The sequence below is a fragment of the Carcharhinus amblyrhynchos genome, chromosome 3, assembly GCF_965287045.1.
Source record: "Carcharhinus amblyrhynchos chromosome 3, sCarAmb.v2.hapA, whole genome shotgun sequence".
Classification (NCBI taxonomy): domain Eukaryota; kingdom Metazoa; phylum Chordata; class Chondrichthyes; order Carcharhiniformes; family Carcharhinidae; genus Carcharhinus; species Carcharhinus amblyrhynchos.
The window spans coordinates 103,881,303-103,897,784 of record NC_137326.1 but is presented as its reverse complement, the minus strand read 5'-3'; the positions used below and the strand labels follow the sequence as shown (position 1 = coordinate 103,897,784).

Here is a 16,482-nt window from a genome sequence, read left to right as displayed (position 1 = left end):
TACCCTACCCTATCTTACAGTGAATAGAAGTATTATATCTGTCTATATTCTGTGATAAGTGTATCAGTCTCTGACTTGATATTTCAATTCTGATCAAGCTCTAACCTTTCACAATCCTTTACGTGTAAAAATGCTTCCAGATTTCAATACTTAATGGTCTCACTCTAATTGTAGTGTTGTGCTCTGCTCTAGATTCCTCCACAAGAAGAAATAGTTTTTCTGTATGTATTGTATGGTGCAGTCTGAACATGTACTTTTATGGATGTTGTCTCCCATTGCCTTAAAACTAGCCTGGTAGAGAACCCAAGAGTGTAATAATAAAACCTCCTTGAATTTGCATAGGCAAACGCTCCTTCAATCTCTTTGAAAACAGGCAAAATTAACACTGTGTGAGGCAAATTTTGACTTGAATTATAAGCTGTTTTATCCCACAGCAGGTGAAATACATAGAACAATAGAATTGATGAGTTATTTGACACAATAGATACAAATTCTGTTAAGGTACTGTTACAAAACAAAGAAATACAAATGTAGCACATCCCTGTTGGGTAATCTAACTCACGAGCACAAACTCTACCTATTGCCGAGGGGAACAATCTTTCCAATCTTCAACTGCTCGTGTTCTGATATTTTAAAGTCTTTCTCAAAGCTTCAGAAACAGTGCAACATATTCATTCTGAATGACCAAACAACTTGAGAATTGGCCATTTTTGCCCTCTAAAATGCTACCCTTATGTTTCTGTCATCTGCCTATGAATCCACAATCCAAAATACTGAGCTGCAGCAAGAATCAGTCTTCCTTTAGGCAAACTTTGGCATAAAACCCATTTTATATTGCTTCATATGCAAATCTTTTCACATGGAAAAATGGCTAAAGTAGACGCACAATGATGTAATAATGAAGACACATACTGAGATAACAGCCTGAATTCTTGTAAGACTGACCTTTATTGCAGGGAATGAATAAGTTTAAAAAAAACTTATGACATTTACGGACCCCATAAAATAATGAAATTTAAGCCCACAATTTGGGTGCATGTGGACCAACTTATTGGGAGATGTGTCAATCATCACTCCATTAGTATTTTATTCATAATATCAACTAATTGAACAAATTAAACCCTCAGCAGAATCTGTTTTGTCAGATCTGACTTCATGCGTAGTTTATGTGATATAGCACTTCCATGCATCATTGATTCCTTCTGAAATAGTGAAATATTCTCATTTGCAATGACTAAACATGCATAAACTAGGACAGCTACAGAAAGGGTTAACTGCTGTTGAGCTTCAAAAGGAGTCATACGTCCAATACCAAGACTTGGGTAAAGATTCACAGAAAAGAATGCTTTCACATATCAAGGTGCTCTCAATCAGTGATTCACATATCCTCAGAAAAAGCACCATAAATTCATGAATTCCTTTCCTTAGATCAATTACTTTCACTGATTCAACTAAACGTTAAAACATCAGCAATGTTTCCTGACTTGTCACTTTGATTGCTATTTACTTCTGTTACACAGTGTTCCATGTACAATGAAATTTGTGATTAAAACATTGTTTGCAGAACAATTATGTGCACAGTTGATTTTTGTAAAGGCAAAGGGTAAGAAAAAGTGAATTTCAATTTTGGTGATTTTTTTCAAAAACAAAATAAGGAGATTGTTAGGGGGCAATGGTGGTGTAGTGATATTGTCGCTGGACTAGTAATCCAGAGACCCAGAGCATTGCTCTGGAGTCTTGGGTTCAAATCCCACCATGGTGGATGGTGGAATTTAAAGTCAATATAACATTTAGAATTAAAAGTCTAATGAGGACCATGAAACCCTTGTCAATTGTTGGGAAAGCCCAGCTGGTTCACTAATGTCCTTTTGGGAAGGAAATCTGTCATCCTTGTCTAGTCTGACCTGCCTGTGGCTCCAGATCCACAGAAAGGTTTCCCCCTTATTCTCAAACTATGGTCCAGACCTCAGGGTCATAATTTGAGGATAATGGGTAAACCTTTTAGAACTGAGGCGAGGAGAATTTTCTTCACCCAGAGAGTGGTGAATGTGTAGAATTCACTGCCACAGAATGTAGTTGAGGCCAAAATGTTGTCTGATTTCAAGAAGAGATTAGATATAGCTCGAGGGGCTACAGAGATCAAAGAATTGTGGGGGAGGGAAGGGGGGAATCAGGATATTAAATTTGATGATCAGCCATGATCAAAATGAATGACAGAGTAGGCTTGAAGGGCTGTATCATTACTCCTGCATCTCATTTCTATGTTTCTAAATGTGGTTGACTCTTTCTTGCCTCTAGCAAGCCAGTCAGCTGTATTCAATTGCTACAAAGGAAACAAAAAGGAATAAAACTGGATAGATCACAGCATCAGCCTAGACACCAGAAATGACAATGGCAAACTCAGCTTTGTTGACCCTGCAAAGCCCTCCTTACTAACGTCTGGGAACTTATGCCAGAATTAGGAGAGCTGTCTCACAGACTAGTCTAACATAGTTATGCTTATGGAATCATACCTTACAGATAATGTTCCAGACACCGTCATTACTATTCTTGTTTTTGACCTGTTCCACCAGCAGGGCAGACCCAGCAGAGATGGTAGCACCATGATATACAGTCGGGAGAGAGTTGCCCTGTGAGCCACCAACAAGTCTGTATCCCATGAAGTCTCATGGCATCAGGTCAAACAGAGGAAAGGAAATCTCCTTATGATTACCACATCCTGTCCCTCCTCAGCTAATGTATCAGCACTCCCTGTTGAACACCACTTGGAGGAAGCACAGTGGGTGGCAAGGGTGCAGTATGTATTCTGGCTGGGGGACCTTGATGACCGCCACAAGAGTGGCTCAGTAGTACCACCACAGACTGACCTGGCCGGGCCTAAAGCACAAAGCTGCTAGACTGGGACTGTGGCAGGTGGTGAGGGAACCAACAAGATGGAAAAACATACTTGACCTCATCTTCACCAACCTGCCTCCTGCAACTGCATCTTTCCACAACAGCATTGATAGGAGTGAGCACTGCACCATTCTTGTGCAGACAAAATCCCATCTTCACAAAGAAGATACCCTCCATCGTTTTGTATGGCATTACCACTGTGTTCAATGGGATACACTTCAAACAGATCTAGCAACTCCAGACAGGGCATGCATGAGGCACTGTGGGCCATCTGCAGCAGCAGAATCGTACTCAACCACAGTCTGTAACTACATGGCCTGGCATATCCCCCATTCTACCATTGCCACCAAGCCAGGGGATCGACCCTGGTTCAATGGAGAATGCAGGAGGGCCATGTTTGAATACAGCTGTAACAACAGCATGAGTTGAGTAGCCCTGATGAAACCCAGACTGAGCACCAGTGAGCAGGTTACTGAAGAAAAGTGTTGTTCGATAGCTCGTTGATCCCCACCTTCCACCATTTCAATGCTGATTTGAGAGTAGACTGATGGAACGCCTGATTGGATTTGTCCTGCTTTTTTTGTACACTACATACATGGGCAATTTTCCACATTGCCAAGTCAATGACAATGCTGTAGCTCTACTGGAGCAGCTTGGCTAAGGCCGCAGCTAGTTCCAGAGCACAAGAATCAGTACTACTGCCAGAGTGTTGTCAGGGCCCATGATCTTCACAGTGTCCAGTGCCTTACCATTTCTTGAAATAATGTGGAGCATTGGGATAAATAAAATTTATACCTGTGATGCTGAGGACCTCTGAAGAAGGCAGAGATGCTTCATCCACTTGGCATTCCTGGCTGAAAATGATTGCGCTTCAGCCTTATGTTTTGCACTGATGTTTTAGGCTCCCCCATCATTGAGGTTGGGGATATTTGTGGAGTCTCCCCTTCCAGTCAGCTGTCACCACCATTCACAACTGGATATGGCAGGACTGCAGAACTTAGATCTAATCTGTTTCTTATGGGATTGCTTAGCTGTGGCTATTGCATGCTACTTCCACTATTTGACAAGTGAATCATCCTGAATTGAGGCTTTATCAGGTTGACATCTCATTTTTAGTTATGCCTGGCATGTTGTCTTGCCCTCTTCATTGAATCAATATTGATCCCCAGTTTGATGGTAATGGTAGAGTGAGAGATATGCTGGATCATGACATTATAGAATATGATAGAATACACTTATGTGCAACTGGTAGCCCACAGCACTACAAGGATGCCCAGTTCTAGGCTGTCAGATCTGTGCTAAATCTATCTCATTTAGTGGTAGTGACTCACAACACCATGGAAGATATCCTCAATGTGAAGATCTCCAGCCAGTCACTCCTACCAAGTGTCCTTCTGACAGTTAATCAAAGCAATGTCTGTCTGACTCTGGTTCAAGTGGAAATTATATACACTTGTCAGATGCCATGAGTCATGGCATTGTCAGATGCATCTGCCATGGATAGATTGGTGAGGATGAAGTCAAGTAGCTTTTTCCCTCTTGTTGGTTCCCTTGTTACTGGTCGCAGGTCTAATCTAACAGTCAAGTCTTTGAGGATTTGACCAACAACTGTGTTGCGTTTGGTGATGAACGCTGAAGTTTACCAGCCCAGAGCGCATTCAGTGCCTTTGACGCCCTAAGTTCTTCTTACAATTGGTGTTTAACGAGGAGGGGAATGGGGGGTGCGACGTGTTAATCAGCAGGAAGTTGCTTTGTCCATGTTTGACCTGATGCCTGATGGAGTCCGGAATCGATGTAGAGGACTACCAGGGCAACTCTCTCCTGACTGTATACCAGCCTGCTGGTGGGTCAGGACATAGCCAGGGATGGTGATGGTGTCTGGGACATTATCTGTGAGATATGATTCCATAGGTATCATTATGTTTGTCTGTTGCTTGACTCATCTGTGGGACAGCTCTCCCAATTTTGGCACAAGCCCTCCAGATGTTAGTAAGGAGGACTTTGCCAGGTCGACGGGGGTAGGTGTGCTGCTATTGTTTCCATTGCCTAGTTAATGCTAGGTGGTCCATCTGATTTCATTCCACTTTAACTTTGTAGTGGTTGGTACAATTGAGTTGCTTGCTGGGCCATTTCAGAAGGCATTGAAGAGCCAACTACATTATTGCAAGGTAGAATCACCATGTTGGATCTTTACAACAGTCAATGATAGTTTCACGGTAGCCATTACTAGACTTGCTTTTAATTGCAGATTTATTAATTAATTGAATTTCACCAGTTGCCATCGTGGGATTTGAAGCTGTGTCTCCAGAGCAGTCCAATGACACTGGACCACTACACTACCTTCCACAGGTCAAGCATACTTGATTGTGTGTCATTGACCTGGAACGTAAAACGCCCAAATGCAAGTGACCCAGAATTTCTCCAAACTTAGCTTGTAATCAAAATGAGGTTACATCTAAAATTGTTATCTGTCCAACCAATGAGGCTGCGACCCAACCAGGATCTAACTAATGAAGTAGGGCGAGTGAGATGAAGGTCGAAAAGTTGAGAAAATGGTGACCAGTCAGCTGGACTTATTCAGTAGCATCTGGTTCAAGCCCCATTCCCCACCCTGAAGATATGGATTAGGAATGGGAGTGCAGTGCATTTCTGAGCAAGAGTTGAAGGTGTCTTTGTGACATTTTATTCAAAGCCTTGTCTGTCTGACCCAGGAGTTCAAATGGAAGTTATAGATTGCGTGACATTTTTTCAAAGCAGAGTAGTGAGTTTCACTGATGTCCAGCCTATCATTCCCTTTGCAACCACGATGACCAAAACAGATTAACTGTTCACTAGGTGCTTAAGAATCTGACTTTGACATTGTCATTGCAGTTGCACTATAAATGCACCTAAATAGAACATAGAACATTACAGCGCAGAACAGGCCCTTCGGCCCACTATGTTGCGCCGACCAATTAAAAAGCAATGACCTTCTAACCTAAACCAATCCCTTTCCATCCATAAACCTATCCACGGATGTCTTAAACGCCCCCAAACTAGGCGCATTTACAACTGCAGCAGGCAGGGCATTCCAATCCCTCACCACCCTCTGGGTAAAGAACCTACCTCTGACATCCAAATGAAATGTTAGGGAAAATAAATAATGAATTACGAGGGGAGAAATGAGATTTACTATTACTATAAGATCCTGTTAACAAATTGAATACCATTTTGTCTAAAACAAAGAGTGACTCCAATTTAAAGTTTTTATTTATTAGTGTCACAAGTGAGCTTACATTAACACTGCGATGAAGATACTGTGAAAATCTCCTACTCCCCACATTCAGGCAGCTGTTCAGGCAAATTGAGGGAGAATTTAGCATGGCCAACATGCCTAACCAGCACATTGTTTGGTCTGTGGAAGGAAACCCACACAGACACAGAGAATATGCAGATTGCACACAGACAGTGACCCAAGCCAGGAATTGAACCCAGGTCCCTGGCACTATGAGGCAGCAGTGCTAACCACTGTGCCACCCTTGCTTGTTGGATGCAAACTGATTCGGACAGGCTTAGTAACATGATCAGGTGCAATTTTAATGCAATTTTTTTCTTTCTTTTGGTGATGTCCTGCACTATAACTGTTACCTTGGTTTCTTGGTATAAAAACATCTTTCTAGCGATAGAAGCTTTTGCTTTGTTTCCAAAGACTTTTCTCTTAGCAGTGACTCCAGACCCATAGCAATGTGGTTGATTCTTAAATGCCCTGAGGAATGGGCAATAAATGCTGGTCCAGCCAGGGACACCCACATCCCATGAATGAACTGAAAAAAAGCCAGTGTAGGATGAAGCCATTCTGTTGCAGGGGCATTTTCATACTCATGCTCAGCAGACAATGGAACATTTTGGATATCTGCTGCCACCTGGAGGTCAAGTAGAAAAGTAGACCTGAAAGAGCTTTCTGAACTCATGCTGACCAACAACATGGACTAGATTCTCCACATAAGTCATGCTCGTATCACAGTGGAATTTAGGTGGAATGAGAGAGAGCAGTGCTGAAAATCATGAAATGTTAGGCATAAACAAGTTGCGCTCATGACTACTCTATGCCTGAGCATCCGCAGTCTCTTATGCAAGTTTATCTCAATCACAAGGAGAGCACCTGCTGCAATGTGAATTTTTCAACTTTGTATCCTGTCACCTAGCGAGATGTGTTCCTTTTGTTCTTGATGTATTATCAACAGTTTTGTATTGAGAACAGAAAGGCAAAATGATGATGCACTAACCCACCATCTGGTTTGATGTTCTTTGTGCTTCACATTAGTTAAAAATTTTATGTCCCAATGGAATTTTCCCAAAACACCTCATAACGTAGAATCATTGAATTGTACAGCACTGAAGGAGACCCTTTAGCTCATGTCTGTGCAAACGCTATGAAAGAGCAATTCAATTCACACGCTCCTTTGTACCTTGTCCATTGCCCTGTAATTTCCTCCCCTCTTTAACTAGGTATCTAATTCCCTTTTGAAAATTACTGCTTCCACCATCATTTCAAGTACTGAATTTCAGTAAAACTTGCTGAATGTATTTTAAGAATCCTCCCCTCTTGTTTTGATCATGATCTCATTGAGCGGCAGAGAAGACTTGATGGGCCAAATGGCCTACTTCTGCATCTATATCTTATGGTCTGTTATGGTTTTTGCTTTGTAAATTACCTTAAATCTGTGTCTTCTAGTTACGCATTTTCAGTACCAAGTGGTTGGAGTGTGCGTGAGATATGGCCTAACCAGCAGTCCTTACCCTGGCATCCTTAAACTGAGTTGGGGTGGCACGGTAGCACAGTGGTTAGCAATGCTGCCTCACAGCACCAGGCACCTGGTTCGATTCCCAGTTTGGGTCACTGTGTGAGGCGTTTGCGCATTCTCCCTGTGTCTGCATGAGTTTCCTCCGGGTGCTCCGGTTTCCTCCCACAGTTCAAAGATGTGTGGGTTAGGTGGATTGGCCATGTTAAATTGCCCCTTAGTTTCAAGGAGACTAAATAGAGTAAATTCATAGGGCCCGGGTGGGATTGTAGTCTGTGCACACTTGATGGGCTAAATGGCCTTCTTCTGCACTGTAGGATCCTGAGTTCTTTCACTTTTGCCTACATGATGTGGAGTTGCCAGCGTTGGACTGGGGTAAACACAGTAAGAGGCCTCACAACACCAGGTTAAAGTCCAACAAGTTTATTTGATAGTAAACCCACAAGCTTTCGGGGTTTGCCCCTTCGTCAGGTGAATGGAGAGTTCTGGTCTCAAACAGAGCATATAAAGGCACACTCAGTTTACAGAATACTGATTAGAATGCAAGTCTTTACAGCTAATCAATTCTTAAAGGTGAAGACAATGTGGGTGGAGATAGCATTAAGCATAAGTTAAAGAAATGTGTATTATCTCCAGACAGGACAGTTGGTGAGATTGCAAGCCCAGACAAGTCATGGGGGTTACAGATAGTGTGACATGAACCCAAGATCCCAGGATGGCCTCAACCGGGATCGTAGGTTCATATCACACTATCTATAACCCCTATAACTTGCCTGGGCTTGCAACATCTCACTTACTGTCCTGTCTGGAGACGATACACATCTCTTTAACCTATGCTTAATGCTAAATCCACTCACATTGTCTGCACCTTTAAGAATTGATTAGCTGTAAAGACTCTCATTCTAATCAGTATTCTGTAAACTGTGTATGCCTTTATATGCTCTATTTGAGACCAGAACTCTCATCTGATGAAGGGGCAAACCCCAAAAGCTTGTGGGTTTACTATCAAATAAACTTGTTGGACTTTAACCTGGTGTTGTGAGACTTCTTACTTTTGCCTTCACCCAGGCTGATACTTTACTGCTTTTTCCCTTCTCTACTTTGAGAAAAAGTAAACAATTTAGTCACAATTTATGCCAACAAAGTGGCTGAAGCAGGAGATAAAGATCGCATCAGTGCAGCAGGAGGTTTCTTTTGCAGGTTGAGGAATAATTATTGTACTTAAAAACACGTCTATTTAGCGAGAAGATAAGTGGATTTTGCAAAGGTCAATACAAGCAATCACAAAAGTAATGGATCTGCTTTTTGAATTGTAAGCTAAATATTAGGGAACAAAAAAAAGACAATTTAAAAATAGCAATATAGAGAGCAAACAAACCACAAATGATTAAGGAATAACCTGGTGGTTGCTTAATATTCAGCTGACTATCTTTAATTATTTTTGTCTTAGCACGAAGCTCCAGGCGGCAAACTAGATGACTAAAAATATGTCAACTTTGTTCTTAGTTAAAAGTTTCCATTCTTTTTCTCTGTGATCCTTGCTCTTGCTTCATCAGAAGGAACTCTTCAAATGTAGGCGATTAAAAAATATAACAAACCTTATTTCAGCTTATCCACCAAAGAAAGGATTTAATAAAGAAACTTTATTACTCCAAACTTAAGGCCTCACTCTGGGCCGCTCCAAGCACTCCATAATTCCAAACAGGTTCTTATTTATAGTGAATCAACTGGTCAGCTGACTATCAATCATTCTGTAATTGGTTCTGTGGTTTACTGGGTCAGGCTGACCCTTACAGCTTGTCACATTTATTGGTCACAATACATCCAATGCAAAGTTGTCACCGGTTACATTCTGACAATTGTTCAACATTTAAAACAAAAAATTCCAGCATGCCGCCTATATCCCTCCATTGTGTTAGCCAGTCATTCAGTGCAATTACCATTGACTTCAAACATGAATAGCTTGCATGTGTGCACCAAGTGGAAGAGCATATTCTGCTCTCTGGTGGTTCAACCATTCACACTGACAAATGGATAAGTACACCTTGCTTAAATTATGCTTCAGTTATCAGGGGCAGCATAGCTTCACAGCTGCAGAGACCCGGGTTCAATTCCAGCCTTGGGTGACTGTGTGGCGTTTGCACATTCTCCCTGTGTCTGTGTGGGTTTTCTCCAGATACTTCAGTTTCCTCTCACAGTCCAAAGATGTATAGGTTAGATGGATTAACCATGGTAAATGTGTAGGGTTATGAGGATGGTATGGTGGGTTGGTGAGAGGGCCTGGGTAGAATGGTCTGTCAGAGAGTCGGGGCAGACTCGATGTGCCGAATGGCCTTGTCTGCACTCTTTGGGTTCTAATACTTGTAATAGTAATACTGAATACAAAACAAGTAATGGCATTTACAGAAATAAAATATAATTTGAACCAAAAAATGTTTAGTACTGTTTAAAGTTTCATTAAACAATTCGTCAAACAAAATAAAAAATCTTGCTGTAATTACAGCATTTCTAAACCAGAGTCCCTGTTCAAACTGGCTGGCTTGAAATATCGACATAACATTTTCATTGACAGTTTTATAGTTGAGCCCATCCCTGCATCTTTCCCCTGTGTGACTGCTTCTTTTCTTTCTATTTTTAGCTGGTGAATGAACAACAGGAGAGTCGACCCCTCCTGAGCCCCTCGATTGATGATTTCCTACTCGAAGCAAAAGCTGACAGAGTTTCACGTACACCAACATCTAACACAGCAGGTGACCACTAACCCAAGTATTTCAAAGGAAAGAGACTGAGCTCAATAATACTTTCAAAAGATTTTTCCCGATAACAGCCCAGTGTAATTGTGATTTACCAGGGATTAATATGCAGCAGAGTTGAGAGATATTGACAGAAATTGGAATTAACTCTTGTGAAAATTGGAATGTGTCTGTAGTGTGATACTTGTGGTTTTTATACTATGAATGCTCAAATTGTTGAATTTCTGTGTCTTTATTTGGAATATAATTTGACAGTAAAATAGCATTTTTCAGAAATAAATTGTATGGAGGCTGCTTACGGGAATGGGGCATTCAGGCTAACCAACCTGTATTGGTGTTTATCCTCCACTTGCGCCAATCTCAACCTTGTGTCCTGCCTGTTCACATATCCTTATCCTTATATTGCCGTTTCCAATCTCTTCTTAAACGTCGACATAGGGTGGGATTCTCTGCCCCCACCTGATTCACAACATGTTTCTCGACAGCTCCTCTATTGGCTGGCGGTAGGATCTCTGATCCTGCCATTGTCAACGGAATTTCCCATTGAATCCATTGCCCCCTTCCCGGGAAACCTGCAGTGAGAGTGAGCCATTGGCAGGACCAGAGAATATTACCCATGTCCTCAATTTTAGTCACTAATTCTATTGATGCATTCCACATCCTCTAAGTATAAAAAAAAAAGCCTTATATTCTGTCATAAATCTCTTATAATTCATCTTCAATGAGTGTCCCAATAAGCTGTTTTCAGCCTCACAGGCCCCTATAAAAAAAAAAGGTCCCTGTCTTAAATTGCTTTCATTTAATCTTGTATCTATGTAACCTCATTCAAAAGTCTCTAATCACAAAACAATCTGGGATGAACTCGGATGAGGTTGCAAAATGGGCAGTAGTGGATTAGTCAGTCATAATACATTTTTTAAATTCATCCAAGCGATGCTGACGTCACTGGCTGGGCCAGCATTTATTATCCGTTCCTAATTGCCCTTGAACTGAGCAGTATTTCAAAAGGCATTTAAGAATCAACCACATGGCTGTGGGTTTGGAGTCACATGTAGGCCACAACAGGTACGGATGGCATATTTCCTTTTCAAAAGGGCATTAGTGAACCAGATTTTATGTTTTTATGACAATTGTAGTCATTATTTAACTTTCAATTGCAGATTTTTTTTATTAGTGAGATTCAAACTCAAGTCCCCAGAGCTTTACCCTGGGTCTCTGGATTACTTGCCCAATGACAATACCACTACGCAACCACCTACCTCGTTTTCCTTTCCTTATAAATAAAATGCAAAAGCAATATACTTGAAAGCCACTTTCATAACTATGTAACACATAATGTAAAAATGTGTGTATACACACACACACACATACTTTTTTATATGTGACCTACGTAACTTTTGAGCTAAAGCTGACTAAGATATTTTTAATCCTAGCAAGCTGCGACAAAATGGATACGGATACATGACCCATACAAGTGTGTCAGTAAGCATGTGAGAAGTGACATTAATAGGGCATCTAATTTAAAAATAAAGGTCCACATCTGGTTTGGCTCATGAATAATTAAGGTGTTAGCTTTGCAGGTTTTCTCCATTGGTTTATTGTTTACTCTTCAGTTTTCTTTAGATTTTATGGGAAGTAGTATAGTATAGATCATTTATTTACTCCATGGACAAAAGTAGTTAAGGTTGTATCATCTGGTCACACGAACACTAGAATGTTGACCAAAACACACACACAAGCAGCTCAATGACCTCTGCAATAGTGTTGTTCTAATACTATTGGTGATCCACCTAAGGTCAGTTCCTCTGCTCATTTCTCCATGCCTCATGGCCTTGCATTTTTCTCTTCAGTTGTTCAGAGATCATCCTATTTTTAATTTCAAGTCATCCCACAGCATCATTCCCTTTCTATCTATTGACCTGAGATCATCCAATCTTCCTTCAGTTACCTCTTTCAACAAGCTCTTGTGCCTTAGAATTGGACCAGTCTAACTTTGTTGCCTTTTATTGGCGATACTCACTAATGATCTTCCCCTCACTCCCTCCCCTGCATCCCCCCCCACCCCCAACTTCCATTAGGAGAATTTAATTCATTATCCTTCTGTCCTCTCGAACTGACCTGGGTGTGACACTAATATAGAAATATGTTTTGCATCATATGAAGTTTTTATGTTCAAAGGATGACTGTCTCAATGCAAATGTTGCCCCAGGACATCGTCCAGCAAAGAAGAATTATATTCTGAAGGTCCTTTTAAATGTCAACTAAGAATGTGCATTTAACCAGTTTAGTTATCTCGCAAGTGAGTGAATGTTTACACACACAAAAGGTATGCAACTGGATGTGTACATTTCATATGTACTCTCATATGTTTTGCACATTTTAATACATACATGTATATTATTATTTTATGGCACTGCTCACATGGAGTTAGTGGATCTGCTCTTATAAAACATTAGGAGGGTCACCATCAAAGTTTGACAGGAAATGTGTCACAGAAAGTAACTGTAGCACCAAATGCAAAACTTTTAGTATGTTATGAGCCAATTTCCTACGACATGGGGAGGCCAGGCACAGTGCTGTCTTTAAATGAAGCAAGGTAGAGGATTGGCCATAATTTGACCAGGTACACTCAGGCCACCATTTTAAAGTAAAACAGTCTAACCTAATTTTCATTAATATTCTGAATGTTTATGATGACTATAATCAGAATCAAAATTGGCAACAATTTGAGAAGTAGGGCAGTGACATGGGGATTGCACATTTGAGGAGTTGTGGGATCTGAAATTCAGGTGCTGCAGCATTTCCCATTGTTGGAAGTTGTTATCCTACAAATTTACACAGGCAAGTGTAAATATGGAAATAAAAATTTATAATGAAAGAAAATACAAACAAGAACAAAGAACAACACAGCACGGGAAACAGGCCCTTCGGCCCAACGAGCCTGCGCCGCCGTCCCATTGTCTCAGTGACCTATTCTTGATTTTAGTCTACGCCTAATGTGCGAGGATCAGGGAGGTCCAATATAGGGACAATTTGTTACCCAATCAATCAGCCTAAAAGCACATCTTTGGGATGTGGGAGGAAACCGGAGCACCCGAGGAAACCCACGCAACCACGGGGAGAACGTGCAAACTCCCACAGACACAGGCCCAAATCCATGTGTCCGCACAGCAACAGAGATAGTCTCTGAGCTGTCATGTTGCCCTCGAGATGGTCCAGTTTAGGCACACTAACGACATGAAGCAATAGGCAACTCCCGAAGCAACGTCCAAGAGCAGCCCACTACAACCTGCCGCATGCATGCCCCTTGCTGGTCAACAAGGTGGACTTAAATGCCTGTGGAGACAAAAAAAATTCATTATTAAACAGGCAAAGACTGTAACATCCCTGAGGCAAAAACGTAATCCCAAGCCTACAATGTTTAGTAAGGCCTGCTATATCCCCCTATATGTAGACCGCTCATGTGGCTGTCTAAGTGACTCTTAAACAACCCTAGCGTGCCTGCTTCCACCACCTTACTCGGCAGTGCATTCCACACCCCCACTACCCTTTGCGTGAAAAACTGCCCTCTAATATTTGTCTTACACCTAGCCCCCCTCACCCTAAGCCCGTGACCCCTCGTTCTATCCATTTCTAATAGCGGAAAAAGCTTACCACCATTTACTCTATCTATCCCCTTCATAATCTTATAGACCTCTATTAGATCCCCCCTCAGCCGACGTCTCTCAAGGGAAAACAGCCCAAGTTCGTTCAATCTTTCCTCGTAAGACAGCCCTTCCATACCAGGCAGCATCCTGGTAAATCTCCTCTGCACTCTCTCCAGGATCTCTACATCCTTCCGGTAGTACGGCGACCAGAACTGGACGCAGTACTCCAAGTGAGGCCTAACCAACGTTCTACAACTGCAACATCAGACTCCTACTCTTATATTCTATACCCCTTCCTATGAAGGCTAACATACCATACGCTTTCCTCATCACATTCTGCACCTGCACCGACACCTTCAGGGACTTGTGCACTTGCACCCGCAAATGTTACGCAAAATTGTGACAATAACTTGACATCTAAGTTTTTTGAACACAAGTGGTGCATATGGATTTAGGTTTTGAAGCTATGTTAGTCATAAACATGGGGTGTCTCTAATGCGTCAAGATAATCTACTTATACACCCAGATCCTGTAAAAGTAACCTTGTCTGGAGGTTTCTTTAATTGCTCACAGTGATTTGTGAGATTGTCATTTTCAGGTGGTGTTCCGGCTGCATTTAGGACCTTGTCCTAGATGCACTAAGACCGTATAGTGGCTGAGGAGCTGGAGCGGACCTGATTTGTCCTTAGTTACATCCCATCTCACCATTGTGCCTTTGTGTAATGAGTGAAAAAATCCTCATCACCTCCATCAGTTGCCACCCAACTGTGGGACCCTGGATGCGAACCATTGTCCCAACTGTAAATTTAGCAATTTTGTACCTGCATTTTGATTGTGTGGGTTGATCATCTTCTCTTGTAGTTTTAAAAACTGCTGTCTAATTTCTGAGAGAGTAGAATGGGTAATTGTAGGTTGTCATGAAAATATCAGGGGAATCTAATCAATTGGATTATTTTCTGAATGTAATGTTCTGGTTATATATTTTAAGCAGTGAGAATATATGAGTATGATAATTAAGGGAGGGGGGCAGAGTGAATGTGTAAATCTCACTGTACATTTGATATGTTTAGCAACACTGCAAACATGTTTACTCAAGGTAATTTAGTAACAATGGGTATAGAACATACATAGATTCGAATAGGTTGCTTAGGATTCAGAGGAAGAGATGCAAGGTGTGAAGGAAAGGTATCGTAAGTGAGGTGGATACTTTGCTTTTAAACTCTAAAATCTAAAACAAAGAGGTGAAGGTAATTACGTCTGCAGCTCTAAAGAAATTTGATCAGATAAGATCAAAGGTAAAACATATTTAAGGAGATACTGAAATGTACACAAGTAAACTTTTCAAAAAAATCTCAACCAACAGCAAAAATAGCTGTTTATCTGCCAACAGGCAGAGTGTGAAGAAAGCCTGGTTTGAAAAGCAAAGTTGGTTTACCTGAGAAGTGACCCCAGTACACATAAAAGTAGCATGTGGTAAAAGTTACTGTGTTTTTGTTGATCTTAAAATCTAATAAGTGTTGTGGTTCTTTATGCTGACTTGGCATAAACCTTTGACATGCCTCTTGCTTCTTGATGATAACTGCAACGTCATTGTTCATTTCCTGGCCAGTGGATTGTGTCTCTTGTGAATCTTCCTGTCCGATCTATGTCCATTTGTGAGTTGTTGAAGAATATCAGATCATAAAGATTCCAGTGTGATATCTTACCTGCCATTAAAAATGACTCCCCAGGAAATCCTAGCTTGTCTAGATAAGGCCAATCTGCTCTAATGTGTTCGTGGACAGGTTGAATTAAATCAGGTTGTCCTTTAACAATGGTTTCCACTGTTTCTTTTATGTGGAATCTATCGCCATTTCTTCTTGTAGCTGCTAGCATTGCACAAAATGTACCTGATCAATTTGGAGAATATCTTCAAGTTCAATGTCAAGAAATCAACTTATTTATTTGAGAGTACATCTGCAGTTTTCACTGGATTAGGCAATCTGCTAAGTGTATTCAATTTGACCATCAAGTTATCTGGCTAGCACTTATCCCACAATGGTAACGGTTATCATTGGATGGTGCAATAGTCAATAGTTTTTGTAAAACACCTCCCATGGCTTGTGGTGGGTCTTGAACACAAATCCTTTGTCAAATAGATAGGTATGAAAATGCATAACTTCAAAAACTAAAGCTAATGTTTCTCACTCCATGATGGCGTACGTGGATTAATCATGGACAGAAATTTCGAAGCAAATGCAAATACGCCTCTCCTGTTCTGGTTCTGTGCTATCCCCTGCAACTAGGGGCCTAATTGTCTTGCAAGAGAGAGGGATGAATATCACTGAAGGTGTTGCAATGTTTTTGAGCCATATGCCTGCCATGGTGGAATAGCTGGAGGTATTTTGAGGCTGTGAAAGATCATAT

General features: G+C 41.2%; 1 protein-coding gene across 3 annotated transcripts in view; it reads left to right on the top strand.

Moving 5' to 3' along the window:
* pex5la (peroxisomal biogenesis factor 5-like a) overlaps window positions 1-16,482 on the top strand; it is a 185,769-nt gene that overhangs the window by 110,140 nt on the left and 59,147 nt on the right. For all 3 annotated transcript variants that reach the window (XM_080185633.1, XM_080185632.1, XM_080185634.1), the window contains one exon: window positions 10,315-10,426. In XM_080185633.1, the coding sequence (XP_080041759.1) occupies window positions 10,315-10,426 (112 nt within the window). The remainder of the gene's footprint in view (window positions 1-10,314; window positions 10,427-16,482) is intronic.